The sequence below is a fragment of the Mytilus californianus genome, unplaced genomic scaffold (assembly GCF_021869535.1).
Source record: "Mytilus californianus isolate M0D057914Y unplaced genomic scaffold, xbMytCali1.0.p SCAF_6, whole genome shotgun sequence".
NCBI lineage: Eukaryota > Metazoa > Mollusca > Bivalvia > Mytilida > Mytilidae > Mytilus > Mytilus californianus.
In genome coordinates, this window is record NW_026262712.1 from 102,066,095 (window position 1) to 102,093,034 (window position 26,940).

At 32.2% G+C, this 26,940-nt stretch overlaps 1 protein-coding gene, 1 long non-coding RNA gene and 1 pseudogene across 3 annotated transcripts in view; 2 read left to right on the forward strand and 1 right to left on the reverse strand.

The window, feature by feature from the left end:
* Nucleotides 1-26,940, reverse strand: part of LOC127705457 (uncharacterized) — a 123,197-nt gene that overhangs the window by 78,565 nt on the left and 17,692 nt on the right. For both annotated transcript variants that reach the window (XM_052209782.1, XM_052209781.1), the window contains exon 5: nucleotides 196-240. In XM_052209782.1, the coding sequence (XP_052065742.1) occupies nucleotides 196-240 (45 nt within the window). The remainder of the gene's footprint in view (nucleotides 1-195; nucleotides 241-26,940) is intronic.
* On the forward strand, nucleotides 2,462-25,185 carry LOC127705462 (uncharacterized; annotated as a pseudogene).
* Nucleotides 15,455-17,876, forward strand: LOC127705468 (uncharacterized). The gene is made up of 2 exons (XR_007983894.1): nucleotides 15,455-16,085; nucleotides 16,668-17,876. It is a non-coding gene; the product is annotated as an uncharacterized LOC127705468 (long non-coding RNA).

Below are 26,940 nucleotides of genomic sequence, written 5' to 3' on the forward strand. Positions count from 1 at the left end.
CTGTCATTTAAAATAACCATGAAAAGTGTATGCAATGCTAAATATGAAAGAAAAACAACTTTGCATATGCCATTGGACATTTGAAAATTGATTTATATATAATGACCAGAGACTATAAAAACGAACTAACCGAAATGAAGCATTAACTGATTAACTTATTTTAAGATGTAATATGTATGTTTCTATATTTCTTACCTTGTATATTATATCGGCGGAAATCATTCTGTTCTTTTAATTGTCCTACAAAAAAGGAAATATATCATTATTTAGAACAAAAAACTTGCCAGCTAGAAACTATCAATACAGTCATCTAACTCATTTTTATATGATCACTCAATATTAAAATCATTTCGTGATTTCATGAAAAATACCCGTTCATGGACATGACAAATCAAAACGAGTTCATCGTTCTTGACAGCCAATATACAAATGCAATTTAAATCACCTTTTAGTATGACCTATACTTACCATGAGAGAACGTCCTTGAAACAGAACGGGTTCTTTGAAACATGCATAGGATTTCCTGTATGTTCATACTACTTCGACCTCTATCCACAAAAGTTGCCTCTATTCTAAATGTTTGGCTGCAATGACCGTGAAGACGGCTATTGTAATCATTAATATAAGAAAAAACAAATATCGACCCTTTCAACCACTTCCGAAAAGACAGTTCAAACCAATAGAAAAAACAACTAGCAAGGCATTTATACGTATTCTAAGTGGTCTACAGGAGACCAAATCTTTATTAGCATTAAATTTAACTTGATCAATTGACGGGGTGAGTACAGTCAGTAAATATATGATTTTTATAAGTGTAGTTTGATTAAAACTAGCTTTCAGTAATTGCGAGTACCCTTCGACGATCGGTATTCGCTGTCTTTTGACTTTTTGACGTTTTGGCTCTGGTTTATTAATATTCGCTTCGTGCCAAATTGAGAGAATTAGCCCTTTCTAACTAATATGGTTAGATATTATTTCGTGCTGTTTCGTTCCTATTCCAAAATAAAGTAAAATCACAAAAATACCGAACCCGAGGAAAAATCAAATTGGAAGTCCCGAATCAAAAAGCAAAAAAAGCTCAAATACACCAAACGAATGGATAACAACTGTCATACTTCTAACTTGGTACAGGCATTTTCGTATGTAGAAATTGTGGATGAAACCTGTTTTTAATCACCAAAAACAACAAATAAATATATAACAAAGAAACACAAAAAAGCATATAAGTAGACAAAACACACAAAGAAAAAATAAAGGACAAGTATACAAAAATTACCATATATATATAACACAATAACACAATGACGGGGTGTATACGTACCGAGCCACGTCAAATGGATATCACCAACAACAGTAAAAGTAATATTCAAAAAGGCAAATAAAAGACAAATAAAAGCAATTAACCCTCCAAAGTTGGTTGGATTAATTGCTCGCAATCATGTTAAACACCGATATGCCTATCCTACGTTTGTGGCCTGTTTTTTCATATGATAACGTTAGTTTCTTGCTGTATGCCATATGAGATTGCTGTTTATTAGTTTATAATAAATCAGGCTTGATGTTTACTCGTTCGAAATTACTTTGTTTTACTTTTAGTCATTTCGGAGCCGTTTATGCTTACCTATTGACACATTATTTTAAATTGTTAAAAACCGCACGAAGACCTTTAGTTGCTTATATGTACATCTACTCCATTTGATCGTTTGTATAAATCTGTCTCATTGAGTATTAAAACTTATTCTCTTTTTTTTTATAATGATCCAGATAGTCGGACTACATACAGGTACAGCTTCATAATGAAATTATTACAAACAAAATAATGATATATTACATTTGTTGTACATATATTAAAAATTGTTACATGTACGAAAACGAAGTGCGGTTTGTTTTAACGGAAACAAAACATATTTTAAACATTCAAAATGTTACAATTGTATCACGACTAACAGAACGACCAGAAATCCATTTCATAGAAAAATAATGGTTTTAGTAATCAAGAGTCCTTTGTGTCGTCTTTTTTGTGTACAGGTTCCTGTTAAAAACTGAATCTAGGAAAAGACAATTAGGCTGTTTATTTTTGTTTTATTTTATGAACATTCCTTTGGGTAAACTTCGGGAGTTTATTTAAAGAATGAATTCTGATTATTTACGAAACATAAAATTAAATCATCAAGATAACGGTAAAAGTTGAAATAACAAAAATACTGAGTTTGTTGAATTATCAATTATATGGAATTTAGACGTGTTTATTTTTTCCTAATTTGTTCATATACTCTGATTCAAAACAGTACAGGAATAAGTCTGCTATTAACGAGGCCCGATCTAGAACGCGTATTTGAATATTGCGAAACTCGGGCAGTTTTCGGTTGTAGGTCTAACGGTTTTAACATAAGACCTAAAATAAATGTAGACATTACCTGTTCTGATTACTTTAGGCACCAAAATGATAAAATAAAACTATTTGCGATCGTAGTCATATTTTATTTACATTTATTCTGTTATTATTGTTTACGACATAGTTTCGCGCCATTAACGGCAATGTAAACAATTTCCAGACGACATGCCTAGCCGAAAGAAGAACGGTCGGTTTTTGAAAAACTGCCAGGCAGAGACTTACAAGAACAGATTAGACAACATTTCTAGACCCGATTTATCAACAACTGATTTTGATACACCATCTACACTCGATTTTGATACGTTTTTTACACCCGATTTTGATACATCTTTTACACCAGGTTCTTTCCAACATGACCACACTTATCAATCTTCTACATCCTTTGATGATATAAATGATTTATATTTTTCTGGAAAATTGAAGCCAATTGGTTATACCAGACATGTAATTGACATTAAAACCTTTTTTGATAACATGAGATGTACTAGATGTGACATTACATTGAAGTTAAAAGATGGAATTAGAATTTTGCCTGCTGGTTTATGTGGTCACCTGATTGTTCATTGTTATAACTGTAATGACTTTGTACGTGTTGCCATGGGCAAAACTCACAATTCATCCCATGGGCCAAAGATATTTGATGTCAACACCAAACTTGCAACTGGTAAGTGCAAAAATAAAATGTCTACACTCTGTGTATATTTATATTTCATATTTACATGTACAATGTAGCATGTTTACCTGGAATCCATTCCCCTACTGCAAATAATTATGATGTCTTGCAAGGTTTTTTTTTATAGGATCTGGCTTTCGTAGGCTTTAGTATTTTGTTTTTTTTAATTTTTTTCGGCCTGGCAAGAATGTAAGAAATACAAAATCAAAATCTGACATCATCCAGTGAAAAGGTCGTTAACCCTCTTGCTGCCGGAGGGACACATATCCACACCGACTGTGCCGGAGGGACACATATGTCCATGTTTTAATTTATGCAAGCTTCTCATCATTGCTGTACCTCTTTCAAAATAAAAGACCGAAAATTTAAAAGTGTAATATGTTTTTACAATGGCTCTCAAATGTAACGGTCATTACAGCATGACATCATATAGCGAATGACGTCATTGTTTGGCATGTCACGTCACAAACGTCGAGTGGTCGTATTTTCTGGCATATGAAATGCAACCCTGGCAGCAAGAGGGTTAACACAGTAGAATAAAATGCTTCACTGAGCGCAAGTCAAACTCTGAAAAATTGGGGCAATCTTGGACACAATATTCCAGCTTGATACTGTCTGAATTTGGATTGTGATTAAATTTTTGACATAATTATAATATAGGTTTCAGGGCCTTTTGTAGCTGACTATGCGGAATGGGCTTTGCTCATTGTTGAAGGCCGTACAGTGACCTATAATTGTTAATTTCTGTGTCATTTAGGTGTCTTGTGGAGAGTTGTCTCATTGGCAATCATACCACATCTTCTTTTTTTATATTCTGTACTGTACATTCTAAATTTATCCTGTACCATGCCTTTATACACCAAATACTCTTAAAACAAAACCTTAAACATCATGTGCCGAAATGTGGTTAAACCCAAAATCAGTGAAAATTGGGTGTCAGAGTGAGGCCACACTTAAAAATATTTTGGTTTGCCCAAACCCTACCCAACATCGAGACAGTGGGAACATGTGTAGGTAGGTAGGCATTTTCTTTCCTTTTTTTTGGCATAGAGAAATTTAAGTATCAATGTTTATAAGTCTTCATGCCTATTTGAATAAAAAAAATAATTTTCACATCAGGACAATAAAAGATTTTAAGTAGGCAGCTATTTTCCGGGTAGGTATTGTTAGGGCAAACAAACCTATTCTTTTTTATGGCCTGATATAGTCTCCTTGTTGTATTATGAGTATGATATATATATATTAGTGTTGTCAACGGTTAACCGGTTAACCGTCGGAAGGACCGAATATCGAATACCAAAAACGCTAACTGGTTAACCGGACTTTTTTTCAATTTAAAAGATTTGATATAAATGTGTACTGAAATCATTAAATACTTTTGTTCTTTTAAAAAATTATCGTCGAGGTAATTAATTTGACAGATCAATTGTCCAGTATACTGATTGCTAATCGTTAATAAAAAATAAAATGCTCCGCTGGGCGCAGCTTGATACGACCGCAGAGGTCGAACCCTGAACAGTTGGGGCTAGTATGGACACAACAGTCAAGCTTGATACAGCTCTGAATTTGGATTGTGATTAAATATTTGACACAGCATAGGTTTCTGACACAGAATGAATGTGGTCTAAGAACTTAATTTTTTTGAATTTACCTATTATGGTCCAATATTCAAAATCTAAATACATGGATAGATTCAGCATATCAAAGAACCCCATATATTCAATTTTTGTTGAAATCAAATAAATTTAATTTTGGACCCCAACTTGGACCAACTTGAAAACTGGGCCCATAATCAAAAATCTAAACACATGTTTAGATTCAGCATACCAAAGAACCCCAAGAATTCAATTTTTGTTAAAATCAAACTAAGTTTAATTTTGGACCCTTTGGACCTTAATGTAGACCAATTTAAAAACGGGACTCAAAATTAAAAATCTAAATACACGGTTAGATTCGGCATATCAAAGAACCCCAATAATTCAATTTTTGATGAAATCAAACAAAGTTTAATTTTGTTGACCCTTTTGACCTCAATATGAACCAATTTGATTTCCAATGAAGTTTATTAAACTAAAGTTATTGGCAAATTTCCAACGGAATTTATTTACAATAAAGTTTTTGGCAAATTTCCAATATACATAATTTAAAAGCAGTGTAGGTGAGATATTCAAATGAGTTTGAATTACCAACCTTACACTGCTTTTAAATTATGTTTTGTACATTAAGTAATTCTCCACTAACCTGGAAACCCTTGTTTTCCCCCCTTTTTTGCCCCTTATTCTTTGAAGGTTTGAGCCATAACCCCCCAAAGCCAATTCTTACTTTTCAATGGAGTTTATTATACAAAAGTTATTGGCAAATTTCCAATTGAATTTATTAACAATAAAGTGTTTGGCAAATTTCCAATATACATAATTTAAAAGCAGTGTAGGTGAGATATTCAATTGAGTTTGAATTACCAACCTTACACTGCTTTTAAATTATGTTTTGTACTTAAGTTATTCTCCATTAACCTGGAAACCCTTGTTTGTTCCCCTTTTTTGCCCCTTATTCCTTAACGGTTTGCGCCATAACCCCAAAAAAATTCCCCCCACCAAATATTTTGAACCCCCTTATGATTCATCACCCCAAACTCAATCCCAGCTTTCCTTTTGTGGCATGGTACCTTGCAGTACAATTTCAGAGAGATCCATACACTTGAACACAAGTTATTGTCTGGAAACTAGAAAAATGCTTGTTTTTTGGCCCCCTTTTTGGCCCCAAATTCCTAAAGGTTTAGGGTAATTACCCCCAAACTCAAACCCAGCTTTCCCTTTGTGATATGGAACCTTGTAGTACAATTTTATAAAGATCCATACACTTACACACAAGTTATTGTCCTGAAAGTAGAAAAATTGCCCCTTTTTGGCCCCTAATTCCTAAAGTTTTGAGGCAATTACCCCCAAAATCTATCCCAGCCATCCCTTTGTAGTATGGTATCTTGCAGTACAATTTCAGAGAGATCCATACACTTGAACACAAGTTATTGTCTGGAAACTAGAAAAATGCTTTTTTTATGGCCCCTAATTCCTAAACGTTTTGGGCAATTACCCCCAAACTCAATTCCAGCTTTCCCTTTGTGATATGGAACCTTGTAGTTCAATTTCAGAAAGATCCATACACTTACACACAAGTTATTGTCATGAAACTAGAAAAATGCTTGTTTTTTGCCCCTTTTTTGGCCCCTAACTCCTAAAATTTTCAGGCAATTACCCCTAAAATCAATCCCAGCATTGTCTGGAAGTTACAAAAATGCTTATTTTTGGCCCCTAATTCCTTAACTGTTAGTACCATAACCCCCAAATTCAATCCCAACCTTCCTTTTGTGGTATTGAACCTTATGGTAAAATTTTAAAGAGATCCATTCACTTAAACTAAAGTTATTGTGCGAAAACCAATGTGTCTTCGGACGACGACGCCAACGTCATACCAATATACAACCGCAAAAAATTTTTGCAGTCGTATAAAAACTCATAAAGTTAATTTGTCTATCAGCTCGAGGCAAGGTCTTAAGTAAACATAATTAGTATACATGTTTTTTTTTAAACAGTAACTTTAAATCAGTAATCCGATTCAAATTTTACGATTTACTTCATTTATATTTTATTTTTGATCTACATTTTTTGTAATTTTGCGTAGACCTACATCTGAATTTGCAATCTCCATCGTTTAAGGCTTAATTTGTCATACTATAAACGAAATGCCAACTGAAAAATTGTGAAATGCAAATCAACGTGTATGTAGGTTTATGTAAATTTGATGGTTCCAGTAACAGGCTTAATCATTTCAAATTGAAACACTTCACATTATTTTCTGAGACATCAAGAAAAAATGAAAAAATCTTCGTATCAGACATTTTCAATTCGACATGATCAAAAAGTTTTTTTTTTATTTTTCAATCGGAAACTATTACAAACTCCATAGTAGATACGGTGCATTGGATTATTAAAAGTCAAACTTAGCCAGGAATTCTCACAGACAAGCCTTATAATGCCAAAGGACAAACTTCAATTCATCGTATTATAAAACGTACATTTTTAGGGTATTATGGATAAGACCTTCGAACATGAACTTGAACTACCGGTTAACCAGTTAATCCGTCGAACGATTATCCGAGTAACTGGTTAGACAAAACTGTACGATTTGAAAACACTAATATATATATATTTGTTTAGCCGAAATATTTGTCAACACGATTTAATACTAGTAACAACATCTTCGTATAATACATATAGAATAACCATACATTGTTTCGAAATATCAATGTTATTTGTACAAGGCTTAGAAACAGGTAGAAAGCGAGGCTGTGCCGAGAAAACGTTTTTTCGAGCCGAATACAAATAACACATATAACAATGTATGCTGTTTCTTTATATACTGCAACTCTTTTAACTGTTCTAAATGAAGTACTTAGGGTAAAAACCATCATTTCTTAATATTGAGCGAAAGACGTAAAATTTCTGCGAACCTGTATGTTTTATTGACATCATATAATTAAACTCTACAGAAACGCATTGCCTACGTCATAAACAAGGCGATATAGGGTCAGTGACTGTATATCACATATGAATATACGGTCAATGCAATTTGACTGCTCAAATAGCACAGCTGCAGTATATCATCTTATATTAGTACCGTTGTTCAAATTTTTAGATTTATAATATATATATTATATGTACAAAAATGTATTAACACATACAAATAATGCAATTTTTAAAATGAAAATTAATATTTCAGGTATGTATCACAGTGGAATAGGACCAATTCAGCTTAACAATTTATTTACATCACTTAATTTGCCAAATGTCAGTGAAAGCCTGATAAGAAGACGATGTGAAGAGGTTGGGCCTATACTTGAACATATAGCAAAACAGTCAGTAGACAATGCTTTGTTAGAGGATGGATTGCTATCCAAAACTTGTGAGTAAATCAATGATTACTATTTTTAGGACCCCGAACTTGAAATTGCATCAACAGATAAAATGAATACACAACAATAAGCATAACTAGAGGAAGCTCCCTATTGATTTTCAGTTCCACACTATTTGATTTACACAATGTTGTGTAAGCCTGATATTTTCTAGTATTGAATATTAATCTACAAAGGATTGAACCATTCTACACATGTCATGCATGTGAATGTGATTTATTGTGTGAAAATTAGCACTATTTTAAATGAGCATGAATTCAAGGTTAAAGTCATAATTAATGCAACATAAGTTTTTATATGCCGGTCTTTAAAGAAAGATAGGACTTTTTTCATATGATAAACAAGAGGCTCGCTAGAGCCTGAATTGCTCACATGTAATTTGTCTACTATTTGAGTTTGTTAACTTTCAAAAAACCTGCTATGAAACAATGAACACCAAACTAAGGCTAAATTATCCTTAGAATATTTAGTACAAGGTTTGTGTTTTATTTTCTGTTTTGTCAAACTAACATGGCTGCCATTGCTATAAATAAACCATAGGGGTGAAATGCAGTTTTTGGCTTATATCTCTGAAACTGAAGCAATTAGAATAAATTTGACATGGGGTCAAGATCTATATGCCCTTAAATTTTCAGAGGAATCAGAACTGTTGTAGGATTGCTGTCCATATGCAATACTTTTATCTTTTTTTCATTTCAGGCACTTTACAAGCAGATAATGATGACAGTGATGCAATTCATGCCATTGCTAGTGGGTCAAAAACTGCAACAGCCCTTAGTGGAATACCTTCAACAGATAACCCTTATTCTGTGTGTGAACCTATTAATGTAACTGGAATAACAGCATCAGCAGACGGAGCTTATCAGAGGAGGGGATCAGGAAGGTGTTACAATAGTTTGTGTGGTAAATATATCTTTATAATTCACCTGTCTTAAGATGGAAGTATTATGGTCTGTTTACATGTCATACTAAAACTAAAAAAAAAATTAATTTATTCTTAAAACGTGAGAAATATTAAACAGATATATCATGCTTGGGAGCAGGGTTTCGGCTGGCGGTCCCCATTTTTACACATTTTGCAAAAAAATAAAAAATGTTTGCAATAAAAAATTCATTGTTTGCAAAAGAATTTGGCGAAAGAAATATAACAATTCAATTTTATCCATCTTGTTTACTTTTTACGGGTTTCTCTGACAAAACGTATACTTCATCAGACAATATTCAGAATTCCCCTTACCTCGTTAAATGACAGAAAATCAAAAATCAGCTAAGTGCATTTTATACATGTTATAGCTGTAGGTAACAACGTATATTAAAATAAATGATTTGAAGAATTATCAGACAGCATGAGCCCATCCCAAGTCAGGAGCCTGTAATACAGTGGTTGTGGTTTGTTGATATGGTACATATTTATTTTTGTTTATTTTTATGCCCCATTAATGGGCATTATGTTTTCTGGTCTGTGCGTTCGTTCGTCCGTTTGTCTGTCCCGCTTCGGGTTTAAGTTTTTAGTCAAGGTATTTTTTTATGAAGTTGAAGTTCAATCAACTTGAAACTCAATACACATGTTCCCTTTTATATGATCTTTCTAATTTTATTGCCAAATTAAAATTTTAATCCCAATTGCACAGTCCACTGAACATAGAAAATGATAGTGAGGATGGGGCATCCGTGTACTATGTACACATTCTTGTTTTCTACATAAATTAGGCCGTTAGTTTTCTAGTTTGAATTGTTTTATTTGTCATTTCGGGGCCTTTAACAGTTGACTATACTGTATAGGCTTTGTTCATTGTTAAAGGCCGTACAGTGACCTATAGTTGTTAATTTCTATGTCATGTTGGTCTCTTGTGGAGAGTTGTCTCATGTGCAATCATACCACATCTTCTTTTTTTTTTCTCTTGATTTTTTTTTTGTGAGGAAGGAAAATTGTATGAAAAATATGTTTATGTTTGTTGGCAAAACAAAATTGAAAATGGCATAGAGGTAAAAAAAAATATTTTGAATGCATATTTCCCAACAGCAGAAAAAACTGGCGTATAAAAATGAACAGGGTTTTAATAAATGAAAATACATTAAAAATACTCTTGCTATCAACTATTTTTAAAGGCAGTGCTTTAATGCCTTTCTAGTTGCCGTGTTAATCTTTCTTTCCGCGATATCCAACTTATCTACGTGGGGGGTCATTAGGCTCCAAGTAGATCCGGAAAATGTTGATTCTCTCCTCTTCTTATTGTGATATAAAATGTTTTTTTGTTTCATTTCATTTACATTGGGAAATAGAGAAACGATCATTGTGTTTTGTTAGTTTTAAAAACTTTTGATATATTTGTATTTTACATTATAAGCAGTCAACCGATTGACAAACTATAATTATTTGAATTCCGTGTGTAAAGAGGTCAGGTTAATTTCGAGTGTTATCTGCAATCTAGATGTTTATAAATCATTTCAGTCGTTGATATAATAATTAAAGGTCGACTGAACATGAATTATATTATACAATTTAAAGCGCATTTCTGTTTATGCACGCGAACCCGTCTAACGTTATTGTTATTTCGCAGTTATATAAAGTAGCAAATTATCGTTCCTGAATAGGTGGCGCCGTGGTAGCCGATTTTTAATTAACGATGCCAAGTACTTGTTGTTGTGTATGTGATAGGGTCATTTATATATTGAAATTATTTATTTGCAATGTACATATATTTTATTATTTATTATTTTCCATGTCCAGATAATTGTAGTTTAAAATATATGTAGTATTGATTTATTACGAAAGTATGGACATAAACAGTAGATTAATACAGGTGATCAATACTTTATATACATGTTTTTACTATTGTGATGTCATATCGACTGTTTAGTTGTGATGTAAGTCTTGTGATGTCATTTCGTATATCTGTGTGATGTAGATTTGGTACAGGAGTTTCATTGGACGATTATGTCACAAGGGATTAATTCTATTTTCTGATTGGTTAGATTTGACCGAGGGAAATTACAAAATTTTGATATTGTTTGAGAGAAAGCACTGGATCATTTTGTCTTGTGTAACTTTCGGAAATTTATTATATTTCTGTGATTATTTATTAGGAAATGTTCCTGTTGTCTCTAAGAATAAAGGTATTTATATTTGTATTAATAAATACACTTGGTGTTCAAAAGATTATAAAATTATACAATCAGATGTCCTGTACCATAGTCATGAAATTGTTAATAGCATTACTTCATTTTAATATTTGTATCTCATTATTTTAGTATAATGTATTGAGTGATTAAATGTTAAATAGCAAACTCTATGAAGTTTCCATACTCAATAATTGACAGTTGTATAAAGTCCCCTTTTTATGTTACTTTTGTAATTTATAGTAACTGGTATTATATTTGTTTTGAATATAAAATAACTATACATCTAAGACATAGTGTGTATTATTTTATTGTCTTATTACGAAGGGTAGTGAGAATTTGTTCAATTATGTATTTTTCAGATTTAAATGTTGACAGTTGAATTATTGTTACCAGTACCACTGTGTCTAAACTACCCCGGCAAAAAATGTTTGGACTCGATAGTATCTAATGTCCGGTACGGTGACGGACAATCAACAGACAGACAAAAGGAAGAATTTTTGTTTATTTATTTGTTTTTTAATGACATTGAAGAATATACATACACATATAACTATTTTCGATTGTGTGATGTAATATTTTCTACAACCGTTCTAGATTAATGGAGAAATAAGTTAAAAGGCACACGAAAATTGTGAATTGAGTGAACCTTGCTACGAATTTGTTTAATTTCTCTTTAAATTGTGCACATTGTACGGAAAGAAAAGTACGGAAAGAAAGATATTAACACAGAGATTGCATGGCTAGTCACTATGAGCACCTCAATATTTGCATTTCTGTGCATGGAACGAAAGAAATGGGTCATGTCAAAATGGAAGGACCCTGTTTCGTCAATGTTGTTTATTACACAAGGACCCTGTTTTGTCTCAGTATAGGACCCGGTTTTGTTTTGTTTTGAAACCACAAATTTATGAAAAGCTACGTTAGCACGGATCTGGACATTGCCCATCGGAAGAAATTAAATATTTGAGTCAAAAAGATGTTATAAAGATGTTATTGCAATACAAACATGTGTTAAAATATATTTCAAACGGGAACTTTTTGAAATAGGGAGTAGACATTTTTGAATGCTATACGTATACCTTATTGATCTGATCTTCGAACTAAGTTTAAATGGAAATAAATACTTTATATCATGTACTTACATTAATTCCTTATGATAGAAAAAAGAAGATCTGGTGTGATTGCCAATGAGACAGCTCGTCACAAGAGATCAAATGACACAGAAATTAACAACTATAGGTCGCCGTACGGCCTTCAACAATGAACAAAGCTCATACAACATAGTCAGCAATAAAGGCCCAGAAATGACAAGTGTAAAACAATTCAAACGAGGAAACTAACGGCCTAATTTATGTACAAAAAAATGAACCGAAAAACAAATATGTAACACAGCAACAAACGACAACCACTGAAATACAGGCTCCTGGCTTGGGACAGGTAAATATATACAGAATGGGGCGGGGTTAAACATCTTAGCGGGATCCCAACCCTCCCCCTAACCTAGGAAATTGGTGTAACAGTACAACATAAGAACGAACTATAAAAATCAGTTGAAAAAGGCTTAAGTCATCAGATGGATACAAATAGAAATACATCTCAAAAATGTTTGTTTGTTTTCTATACTACTGTAATGATGTAAAAATAAGAAGATGTGGAATGATTGTGTTACCATATTAATTTATCAAAAGAGTAAGGATAGTATGCTTTACTACACTATACGCTATGTTTACAATATATTTACTCATTCGTTCATCCATTGACGGACAGTGAGAGAAAAAGCTCCGTTTTGAAGGCCGTACTTTGACCTATAATGGTTTACTTTTACAAATTGTGACTTGGATGGAGAGTTGTCTCATTGGCACTCATACCACATCTTCTTATATCTATTAGAACGTTTTGGATATCTCAATCAAAATGGTTGCCTTTCGAACGTGTATTTTATGCCCGCTTCGAAATACACAAGTTCTAAACTTCCCCATTAGAAACAAAATAATTCTATCATGCCATGCTCTACGCTCATGTTAACATAGGTAGGCATTATATTTGTCAATATTTTATACCTGGCTAACGCTTGGTTTAAAAATTTTAACAAATATAATGCCTTCCTATGTTAAAATGAGTATTGAGCATGGCATGAAAGAATTATTTCTTTTTATAAATAAAAGTTGGTTTGCAACATTATAACGTCCAATATCTTCGTCTTCGTCTTCGTAGAACAACCTAATAGGCAATTTAGCCCGTGAAAAATGACAATGAGACAGCTTTCCATTAGAGACCAAATGACGTATAAGTTAACAAATATAGAACATCGTATGGCATCCAACAATGAGAAACGTCCATACGGCATAGCAAGCTAAAAAAGGCCCCGAAATGAAAACTGTAAAAAAAAACGAATGTGGAAACTAACGACCTAGATTTATGTACAAAATAAAAAAACGAAAAACAAATACATGTATGATATATAGCAACAAAAGACAACAACCGATTTACAGGCTCCTGAATTCGGTACTGGTACATACAGAATGGCGAGGTTGAACGTGTAAGCCCCCCCCCCCCCCCCCCACGCTCCCCCTCCAAAAAAAAAAAGTGGTATAACAGCACAACATATGAACAAACTATAAAATTCAGTGAGTTCAAAAGGGCTTAACTCATTTGATTACAGAGCCCCTATAGTAAATATGGGATTGTCGGCTGTTTCTGTTTTTTCGTCTTTTATTAAATTTTATGATGGTATACGATATAGTTACATTATATCAGTGGCGGATCCAGGGGAGTAGAGGGAATACGCCGACCCCCCCCTTTTTGGTGGCTAGAAATAATTATTTTATCATGTTTTTTACGATTTATGTATGATTTTTTATTTAGCATAAAATCGTTAAAAAAAGTTCCCCTTGCTACGCTCGGCGGTATAAAATCCGTTTATGAATACATCCCTTTCAAAAATCGTGGCCTCGGTCCGCCCTTGCATATTGACAATTTTAAACTTGACCAAATTGCTTAAATTGTAGAACATTTGTCAATGTACGATAATCATTATACAATGAAGAGATAAACCTATATATAATAGTTGTACTATATAGGGCAGTTGTTAACAACTTGATACTAGTGCATTAAAGAATTTGTTAATGTTAAAAAAAAAAAAAAAAAAAAAAAAAAAAAAGAGAGATAAAACATCGTTTATTTATATAAATTACTAATCAAATAATCATTATTGCAATTTCCGGATGGCCTAAGACTTTTATACTAATTGATACTTAGTATTCTTATAACAAGGAGGGGTAAACAGATTTTTAACGCACTATTATTGTGATCCTTTGCGCCGCATGGAAATTCCTTTTCTTGGGCGATTCTGCATGCACATACATTTGTCTTATTCTCTTGCTATATAATGAACGTTTAGTTTCAGAATATTTATTTTCAAACGATTATACTGTCTTCCCTTTAAGTAGAGCGGAACACTAAGATAACCATCTTATTGTCCCAAAAAATCACATATCAAATGTGCGTCCTTAAATTTTCAAGGCCGTACACTAATTAAGTTTGAACACTTAAATTTACATAGATGATATAAAAAAATCTAATTCCGTTTCAAAACCTTCATTTCTTTTTAATTTTTCCTTTTTTTATATACAAAACAAAATTGAAATTTGCTTTGTTCTAATATAGCAGGAATTCAAGTGTTTACGGATTCAAAAAGGTTATAAGTTATCCTCTGAAAGAAAATGTTTTTCAACGCCCCTCAAACTGCTGTTGAACGCCATATTTTAATTTTCGTCATGCGATTATGCATTATTTTCTATGACAAAACCGGGTCTGCTTTGTGAAATTTAAGGACAAAACCGGGTCGTACACATTGACAAAACCGGGTGCTTCAATTTTGACATGACCCACTTCTTTCATTCCATGCACAGACATGCAAATATTGAGGCGATCATAGTGAAAAGTCTTGAAATCTCCGTGTTAATATCTTTCTTTCCGTACCTTTCTTTCCGTACAATGTGCTCAATTTAAAGAGAAATTAAACAAATTCGAGGCAGGGTTCACTCAATTCACCATTTTGATGTGCATTTTTACTTATTTCTCCATAAATCTAGAACGGTGGTAGAAAATATTACATCACACTATCGAAAATAGTTATATGTGTATGTATATTCTTCAATATCATTAAAACAACATATAAATAAACAGAATTTCTACATTTCTCTGTCTGTTTATTGTCCGTCACCGTACCGGACATTAGATACTATTGAGTCCAAACATTTTTCGCCGGGGTAGTTTAGATACAGTGAGTACGTGTGGTATTATAACCTAAGTCCCATAGACAGGTAATTAAATGTTTTATGTTATAATGTAAACAATGATTGATCTTGATTGTGGTATTTAATCAGTGTTTGTATAATGTTTACATTCTTGAAACTTTCACAGTTTGATAAACGTATAAATAAAGAAATACTATTTAATAATTATTTGAATATTGTATATTGAATATTATAGCAAATTACTATAAAGAATAACCTTCTTTTCATACTTATGTATTTGTGATACTTTGCAATAGCACTTTTATTTATTTACTGTTAATTATCAGGGACTAGATGTACAATTGTCTTTTAATGCATAATGTGATATTTTGTTTAATACATCTGTTTATACATATTATATTGTTAATTGCAGGGTTATATTCTTACCATCTATTAAATATTTCCTGTACACAAGGGTGTCTAGTTTTTGTGATTAGCCAGTGGCCACCCCTGTTACATGTACCTGGATGTCATTTAAGACATGCATTTCCAAATGACTTAAAAAGAAGGAAAAGTTGGATCAACGCCATGGCCCATACGCAGATTGGACGAGAACACGGTGAAATCGTGGAATCCATCTCAATCAGCTGTTAACTGAAAAAGACTACGTGCAGGAAACTATTCATGGTAAAACTCTATTTTCTTTTTAAAATATATAGTTATATATGTAATCGCCATGCGAATAAACCAAAGTCTGTTTACAACCGCAATTATCGTTTTAGAATAAAAGGGGGTGGTTAATTCAAGACGTCATAATTTTTTGGATTAGGATTCAATGTGATCTGTTTGAGATTTTTTGGTGCTTGCTACAATTATAATGATTTCTTACAAGAGGTATATCATACTGAGAAGTATTTTAGCAGTAATTATGCTAATGTAGTAATGACAGGAATGCATAAGCTATGCCTCATAGAATTTCTTGAAAAATATCAATGACAATGTTAACAGGAACAAAACAATGACATGCTCTCATCTATATTATAATTATTTAGGTACAAACAATGTATGTTTGTTGCATACGTCTCTCATTGTTTGTCCTTTGGATTTACATAACATACATTTTGATGTACATTGAATCAGGCTAACATAGTTTTATCCAGATTGTAATGAATAAATCTAGTTAATATTTTGCCAGGTAGTACAAAGTATGCATTGCTAATGGAAGTTCATTTAATTATCAAAACACTAATGTTTTATAACCTTTTTCAGAGCGCAAACCCTCCATACAGAGACTTAAGTCTACTGCCATTCCCAGCCTATTTTCCTGGATCAAGCAAGAGACTGAATCGTCCGCAAAAAGAAAAATCAGGGCAGTTTTTTGTGAAAACAAAAGAACTAAACTTGATGAATATTGTAGTAGAAATCTAGAGGAAAGTTTTGATTGTAAAGTTGGTTTTCCAGAAGAAGTCATTCATACTGCAGACAGGATTTATGACTGTCCACCACCAACTGCCGAGCTAATGTTGAGCTTCACAGATGGAATTACGCAAACACCATCAATGCCTATATTTTCAGCAGAGAATTTTAAAATGAAGACATGTGACACAGCCATGCATTTTTATACCGGTTTAGAGTTGTATACTAAAGTTTTATTTGTTTTGACCACACTTGGTCCAGCAGCAAATTGTTTGAGATACATATATTTTCAAATTGATAGGGTGTCATTTGAAAATCATTTTTTTTATGACTTTGATGAAATTGAGGCATTATACAACCAACTTTGAACTGTCTAGATTCTAGATTGAAACTAGTGTTAAGAATATTGTGTAAACATGGATTGTTTTTATGTCTAAACAGTGGCGTGAGGCTAACACTTGGTCATTTAGTGGTTTAGTCAGGTATTTTTCGCCATCCAACTTCAAATTAAAGTTTCCTACAACTTGGATTATTATTGACAGCACAGAATATCCCGTGATAAAACATAAAGCTCCTAGAGCTCAGACAACCTTTTCATCATATAAAAACAGAAACACTGAAAATACTTGTACAGTTGTATGTTCGACACCTGGTGGTTTAGTCAACTACAAAAATGTATGTCTCTAATGCATATGTTGGTTGTACCAGTGACTGTGAAATAGTTGAAAGATGTAGAATACATGTGTAGTTCAATTATGTGATCCAGGTAACAGTGTGATGGCAGACAAAGGTTTAAATGTGCAAGATTTGTTTGCTCACTTTTTTCAAAAAAAAGAAACAGAATTAGTTCCAAAACTCTTATACGGGATAGAAAAGTCTCCAATTAACACGTGCACATAGAGCTAATTATTAGACTTGGCAAAACATACAAAATTCTAATAAATCCTATGAATGGAACTGAAACAAAACTTTCATCTGAAATAACATTTAGTTGTTTCATGTTGTGTAATTTTAGAACTTGTATTATGCCAAAGGATGCATAAATAAAAGTGACGCAATGAAGTTTGTTCTGATATATATATATATAAATATTATTTACAATTACATGCACATGTAAATTGTAATGCATAAAAAAATAAGGAGATGTGGTATGATATTCAGTGAGTTTATCGAACCAAAGTGCATAAGAAATGGGTTAAGCAGTTACAGGTGTTACTGTCACCGTACAATCTCTAACAATTAGAAAATTGTTTATATCTGTTGATGTAAATATAAAAAAGAAGATGTGGTATGATTGCCAATGAGACAACTCTCCACAAGAGACCAAATGACACAGAAATTAACAGCTATAGGTCACAGTACGTCCTTCAACAATGAACAAAGCACATACCGCACAGTGAGCTATAAAAGGCCCCCGAAATGACAATGTCAAACAATTCAAACAAGAAAACTAACGGCCTAATTTATGTACAAAAAATGAACGAATAACAAATATGCAACACATAAACAAACGACAACCACTGAATTACAGGCTCCTGACTTGGGACAGGCACATACATGTACATACAGAATGTGGCGGGGTTAAACATGTTAGCGGGATCTCAACCCACCCCCTAACCTGGGACAGTGGTGTAACTGTACAATATAAGAACGAACTATAAAAATCAGTTGAAAGAGGCTTAACTCATCAGATGGATAAATACAAATACAAGTGGACGTGGCCGGGTAGTTGTATATCCAAACAACTAAAAGACACTAAGTACAGATCTGAGAGTACTCGCATTTACTGACAGCTAGTTCAAAGCCACTAACAACTGATAAAAAAATCTTGCATCTAAGACTAAATTATCAATCCGTAAGCTCCCTTTAGAATTTTATAAATTTTAGATTTTACATTTCTAAGTTGTGGGGTTTTATTCATTAAAAAAGGGGGGATTTTCCAGTTTTTGGACAACAACTCAAAAATGCTTTAAGCAGTTCGCATGAAACTTTGGTGAATTATTTATAGCTATTGATGTAATCTCCCTATTGATTTTCATAAATTTCAAATATGACATTGAGAAGAAATTGAACTTTATTTGTTTATAGTCTGGCAACAGATTTATTAAGTATTGCGCAACAGCACAGTGTATTGCACAACAGCAAGAAATCTTTAATTGAATATAAATTCAATTCATATAACCGATTTCAAGTTCTTTGACTTCATTTATTCAGAAACTATAATACGTCAAATATTTAATGACAATCCAAATTCAGACCTGTATCAAGCTTGAATATTGTGTCCATTTTTGCCCCAACTGTTCAGGGTTGGACCTCTGCAGGTGTATCCAGCTGCGCTCAGAGTATCAGTTTATTTCTTAATTAAGAACTCTTTTTTGTCGAGCCTGCGACAATTTTGTCGCAGAAAGCTCGACATAGGGATAGTGATCCGGTGGCGGTGTTAGCTAACTTCTTAAAAGCTTTATATTTTAGAAGGTGGAAGGTCTGGATGCTTCATACTTTGTATATGGATGCCTCATGTTACGAAGTTTCCGTCAGTCACATGTCCAATGTCCTTGACCTCATTTTCATGGTTCAGTGACTACTTGAAAAAAAAAGTTAGGATTTGTTGTAATGTTAAATTCTCTCTTATTATAAGTAATAGGATAACTATATTTGGTATGTGCGTACCTTGCAAGGTCCTCATGCCCGTCAGACAGTTTTCACTTGACCTCGACCTCATTTCATGGATCAGTGAACAAATTTAAGTTTTGGTGGTCAAGTCCATATCTCGGATACTATAAGCAATAGGTCTAGTATATTCGGTGTATGGAAGGACTGTCCAACTGGCAGGTGTTATCTGACCTTGACCTCATTTTCATGGTTTAGTGGTTATAGTTAAGTTTTTGTGTTTTGGTCCGTTTTTCTTATACTGTATGCAATAGGTCTACTATATTTGGTGTATGGAATGATTGTAAGGTGTACATGTCTAGCTGGCAGGTGTCATCTGACCTTGACCTCATTTTCATGGTTCAGTGGTCAAAGTTAAGTTTTTGAGTTTTGGTCTTTTTTTCTAATACTATATGCAATAGTTCAACTATATTTGGTGTATGGAAATATTTTATGATCTATTTGTCAGTCACGCAGGATTTTTTTTACCGTGACCTCATTTTCAAGGTTCATTGCTCAGTTTTAAGTTTTTGTGTTTTGGTCTGTTTTTCTTAAACTATAAGCAATAGGTCAACTATATTTGTTGTATGGAAGAATTGTTAGCTGTACATTCCTGCCTAGCATGGTTCATCTGACCTTGACCTCATTTTCTTGGTTCATTGGTCAATGTTTAGTTTACTTGGTTAATGTTAAGTTTATGTGACAGTTGTAATAAAGCTTTATATTTAGGACTATCAACATAATATCAATGATTAGTAAAGAAGGCGAGACATTTCAGCGTGTGCACTCTTGTTTCATTCATAAATTACTTTATACTTGGAAATATAATTTTGCTTGGAGTTATAGTTTCTAAAAAAAGTATTGTCATTGAAAGAGTTGACATGTTGCAATGTACATTTATTCTACATAGTTTTATGGTACCAAATCAAAAGTTTATATAAAAGAAAGAAGTCAAAGTTTTCCCATCATAGTTTAGTTACATACATTTTTTGTACCTGAGGTCGTTGAATATAGATCATTATATAAATAAGGAGATGTGTCATGATTGCCAATGAAACAACTGTCACCCATACATTGTACTTACCAGTAACAAACCACATTTGCAAAGTCGAATAAAATACAGTTGATAACATTTACTTATTACTTAAAAGAAAATGCCAAACTATTTTTAACAGTATTTTACTATAAACATAGATAAAAAAGGTACAAACTGGACATAATGCACTAGTTCATAAACAAATGAGAACAATCGCCTTCATATAGTGCTCAGAATATGACATTCATAAAACTTGTTCAATATCATTAGAGAACTCTTAATCTTAAATACTGAAAGCCACCTCTGATAAGTACAATGTACTATGCAAGATAATGATATAACTGGACTAAAAATACACACAACCTGTAATTAACTGCCTTTAGAGCGCTTTCACCTTTGATTATGAAAGGTACAATTATGTGAAAAATACCAATTATATTTGAGGAGCTAGATTCTTTTTGGCATGAAAGTGGTTGTTACATGTAATTAATCTAATCCAGTAACATAAAAAAAATATTCAATTGAAAACTTTTTTGTAGGAACAGCTTCATTAATTGGGAAAAAGACAGGAAAGGTGGTTGGCTACAGTGCTAGATACAAGAGATGTAGAAAATGTGATGTTGCAAAATTGAAAAAACGGTTACCAACAAAACATAAATGTCGTAAAAATTGGTGTGGCTCAGCAAAATCTATGGAACCAGACATGATTGTTGAAATACATAAAGACGCCAAAAAAAAAGATACCCCAGTAGTTACGCTCATAGGAGATGACGATTGTACAGCATTCAATCGGGCAATATGTGAAGTCGATTCATGTTTGGAAAAAGTCAGTGACATCAATCATGGTAAGAAGAACATATTCATTAGGCTCCACAAAAAAAAAGGCAAATATAAAGAACTCTCAGTCAAAACAATTACTGCTCTCCTAAAAAGCTTTTCTTTCATGTTAGCCCAAAACAAAGGTGACTCAGACAGAATAAAGAACAGTTTACCATCTGTAGTGCTACACCAGTTTGATAAGCATGATGGCTGTGGAGATTGGTGCCAAATGAAAAACAACCCCACAGCCAAGCATAGAAATCTACCATGGGGTGCAGATCTCTCAGATGAAAACATGAAAAAAGATCTTTTAAAGGTGTTTACAGACCTTGACCCGGGAAAGTTGAGCAAACTAGATTCCAGTAATCCTAATGAGAGCTTTAACAACACTGTTCGGTCAAAGGTCCCAAAAGACAAGCACTACAGTGAGAGTGGAAGTTTAGCTCACAGATTGTCTGCTGCTGTTTGTCAAAAAATTTAAGGCGACAAATATGTTGCACAGGTACTAATAATTTATTCATATAAAGTAAAATAAAAACCTTCATCAAATTACTTTTTTTTAAAGATCATATGGCGGTTGTTGTAATTTGACAAGCTTTAATCAGAAGTAAAGTAGGATTATAAATATGTTTGAATATATATATAATGTGGATTCATTATTCTTCATTGGATACCAATTTTCGTTGGTTTCGTGGGTTCAGATGAACCACAAATTCAAATGTTCAACGAATAACATGTTTTCATTAGGCTTTGTATGCAGAGATTGGCAAAACCACGAAATCAAATATCCACAAAAATGCAAGTTTTCAGCAATCCACGAAAATAAAGGAATCACAGTATATGAGTTTATAACAAAAAGAGAGACCGCCAATAATTTGTACAATGAGTACATTGTACTTGAAAAGAAAATGTAGGAACCTGCAAGTGACATATTTTATTGTCTGCAAACATTTTGAAATCACATGTAAAATTATTTATAAACTTAAAAAACTGTAAAACTGGTTCAGGTTAAGTTAAAAGATATACCTTTATCGCATAAAACTCATAGAGGAAAAAAATATATTAAAAAGAATAATGAAAATGTTATTTAAGATGGTAGCTTTGTGAAATGTTATCATACAAAATGTAAGACACAGCTCCCAAGTTCTTGTGTGTGTGTTTTTAGTTCCATGAAGAGCTTGTTCTTAGTCCTGGAATTGCCACAACAGTAACAGCTGCAATAAGAGACAAGGATGTCAACAGGAAAAGGACTGTAGCAAAGACAAAAGAATTTAAGGTTTGATTTAAAAACATTTAAGAATTTTCATTTGGACACAATCTTTATAAATTGAATGACTTTGAAGGAGATTGATTAATTCTAATCATAGTTAAAACAGTTTTTATGCAGCCTTTTGAAATTTCTTATTTTTAAAAAAAGAAATTAAAATCACTTTTTTGTATGAGTTATATCCCTTTGATCATATAGATTGAAAATTTTAAAATAAAAAAAACACCTCTAAATTGATGTTTTTTTTTTAATTTTATATAAAATATTTTCCTATTGTATCATTATAACTATGTGAATAAACATTACATTTGTCATGCTTTAGAATGTGTAAACTTTACTTTTACATGAAACAATGCAAAGGACTGATTATTTCTTATATTTTACAGTTACAACGTTTAAAAGTCAGAGATCTTCAGAAACAAGAAGTCATGAAATCAGGGAAGGGGACACTTACTGCTCAAATGTCATTGGTATGTATAAATTGTTCTTAAGATAGCTAAATGGGTTTACAAATGTACATTAGCCATCTTTTATCTATACGTTTTCAATAAGAATTTTAAAAAACAATTGTTCCTACAACATTTCATTAAAGCACTATATTAAATATATTTCAAAATATTTAATATAAAATTATAGTTATAATAGATTAATTTGATTTACCATTTTTTAACAAAGAAAGATAATTCTTGTTAGAGTTTTTCTGACAAGATGGATTTTTGAGGAATATGATTGAACTTTCATGATAAACAACCTTTTAAGACAGCTTTGACAATGAAAGAACCTGACTAATTTCCATTAATAAAATATCCCTGCTAATATTATTGATCAATTTTTATAATAATGATTGATTGTTACTCTTTTTGGGGTTTGTATTTCACATCTAATAATATGTGATTTTTAAAATATCCAAATATCCAATATATAACAAAATAAGAAATAAGAAAGAAATTTGAAATCAAAATGTATTTTAAAGATTTAACAAAAAGAAAGTGTTTCCATTACTTTTTCATATGACATTGGATTATAACACAAAAACGAAAACAGTGTTATTACATCCCTTCTTTCCAAGTTTATTTATTATATTGAATTTTTCCTGATAAATCTGCTTACAAGATGTAATTTGAGCTCAATTGTATATTTTAGCTGATGCACAAGAACCTAATTTGACAGTTATTCCAGGACCATCAAAGGACAACTGTGAACATATTGAGAAAGTTGTAGTTTTTTATGATTTAGAGACCACAGGACTAAGTATGATATAAATATAAATTGGAAATAGGAAAATATCAAGTTTATTTGTACAAGCTTTAGGAGCAAAAGAATATGCAAGACTTGCCAAACAATTTCACCTATGGCAAAGTATTCACAAAAACTTGATATTTTCTGACAATATTATATACTTATTGACTGGCTATAAGGACAATTGATTGAATGGGAAGGGTTGAGTGGAAACATAGTTAAACTTGCTATTGTCTGAAAAAGCCAGTCAATAAGTGTTTTTTTATACAGAAAACCATGGCATCAGAATGATGTATTATCAGACTATGATGTCACTTTTATCCAAAGAAAAAAGGTTCAGGAAATGGTTAAAAACTATTTGCTGGTTAAGTCTTTTAAACTATTAGGTGAATAGTCTACAGAAAATTTTGTAAAAAAGGTTTATGTGTTCGTTTATAATTCTATTAAAAAAAAACCACACCGAGGTATAACAATGATATTATTTTATTCTGAAAAAAACCCATCTAAGATTTTAAAAAATCTAGACAATCAGGAATTCATTAGTTGCATCAAACAATGTCCTTCCACAATTTTTATCTGCAACTTTTAAGAATGCCTCATCAAGGAAATGTTATAAAACTTGCACAAAATTTTAGTCATAGATGCACATTTATTGGAATATGCATAAAGAAAAATAATCCTGGGCTGAAGAAATTCCAAGGGAGATAATTGAAATAATTTAGTTAATCAAATGTGGGATGTGGGGGGTATCCTTTAGTAAGTTGACTCATAGTCCTATGCAATACTCTCAGACTGCTAAGTACTATCCACACTGGTCGGTGTCCACTATTGTTACTCTTGGTTTTATTATGCAGAAGATATTTGCAATTGAACTTTTAGCATGACAATCAATAAATCTAATTATTTTGATCAGAATATTTAGTTAATTTCTTTTTTTTTTATAGGTAGACAAAGTTCAATTACACAAATTTCTGCAGTTTGTGAGGAACAGGAATTTCACGGATATGCAACTCCTACTCAAGAAATTTCAGAGGATGCATGTAGAGTGACAGGAATTAGGTTTAATACAGCGACAAATGAGCTCCTTTACAATGATGAACCAGTTTCTCATAAACACCCACAGCAAGTTCTTTTATATTTCATACAGTTTTTAATGTCACTTTGTGCCAGTGACAAAAACATTGTGCTTGCTGCTCATAACAATAGGCGATTTGACAGTATCATACTGTTTAATCAGTTAAAATTTTATAAATTATGGATTCATTTTTCTAGATATATTGTTGGATTCTGTGATACTTGTGTTCATTGTTGAATTTATGTTATTTGTTATATTGTTAATATTGAAATTATTAAATACTCAAGCAGTAAGAAGATTGGTTTTTGATTATGTTTATCTGGCCTAAAAACAAAAAAATAGATCAGGAAATGTTAGTCCTGTCTGTAGTAATGAACATTGTTGGAACAATGCATGAAGTCATCACCAAGTCACCTGGTGCAGTAGATATTAAAAAAAAGAAGATGTGGTATGATTACGAATGAAACACAGTCAGCTATAAAAGGCTGCTAGAGTTCACTATATGATCTGCACTCAATGACATTGGAATTGTCCACTGACAGTCTGCTCCATATTGCCTCAAAAAAAAATTAAAACAGTTAAATACAATGGCACAGCAAAATATCAAGATAAATGATATGACAGAAAACAAGACTCGTTAATTCCCAGAGAGGAGTTCGCACGGCCTTAAAAGTGTACCAAGCCTCAGGCAGGCTGGCTGTAAAGACCAGCTTTTAATGATTTAAACAGGATTCTGTATGAGATATCTGTTTTTATAGTTGACCTCACTAGTTTTTTTATACACGTCTATTAAAAGTAGGGGGATTGTAGTGTTTACATCTCTGTGTCAGTCAGTCTATTGGTACAAACTCGGGTTAAACTGCAGGTGGAAGTTATTTTACCACAAAGGATTGTGCTATCATTATGAAACTTTATGAACCTATATGCATCAGAGTATAAATAATATCATTCTGGAATTGAACCCCTCTCATCAACCTTATGGTTCATTGATTATGCAAAAAAGGAATTTCATTACATTTTATTTTTTAAAATATTCAATTTGTGTTTTGAGATATTCCCCATTCAGATTTATAACTAGTATTTTCGTTTGAAAGTCTTTACTAGAAAACTTTTTTTTTCAAATAAAAATATGCAATTCAATTCCTTTTGATATTTTTTATTTGTAAAATAAAAAAAAAATGTTTTGAGATTCTCCCTACTAAAATTTCAAAACCCAATTAACCACTGTTTTTTTTCTTTCATCTTAAATGCATTTCTCTTATGTATTTTAAGTTTGTTTTATTTACATTTCCATATTTCTTTTTAATTATTTTTGATTATGTAATTTTTTATTGTAAAGATCTGATAATAAATTACTCTCCTGAAATTTTGCCCCCCCCCCCCCCACCCCTAATGAAATTTTACCTCTTAAGCATGTTTTTTCGATTAATAATTACAGTTTTGATCATCTGGGATTACAAAGAGCCAACTAATTACATTTTTTAAAATTAATTTTGGATATTTTCAATTAACATTTTTATTTTCATAAGAAGAATGGTAAAATGTGGGTTTTGAGAGCCCCCCTATCAAAATTTTCCTCCGCAACACCCGGTTTTCTGACTTGGAATCGAAAGAGTGATGTTTGATACATGTCATATGTGAAAAACAAAATTAGTTATTGAACAGTTTTTTTTTAAATCACTTTTAGTTCATTTCAGGCTAATTTTTACCATATATCCAATATAATATAAGCCCTATTTTAGCATGTCCCTCCCGTTACTACAATAAAGGTAAGGTATATATTTTTTTAGCTTAATCCATTCATTATACTTTAAAAGGAATTGAGAAAAAAATACAGACATAGTTATTGGTCAGATTTTTCACAATTCTTTTAGATAGGGCCTCGTTAAGGGTGCAATTGGTGCCAATAAGAATATAACAACCTGTCGATAAACGTTATTGCCAAAACGTACATAAATGCTGTCAAATAGAAAAACTATACAATTTGAATTCGCTAGATATTTCAAACGTTTTCCAGATATCTATGATTTCTTGTTTATAA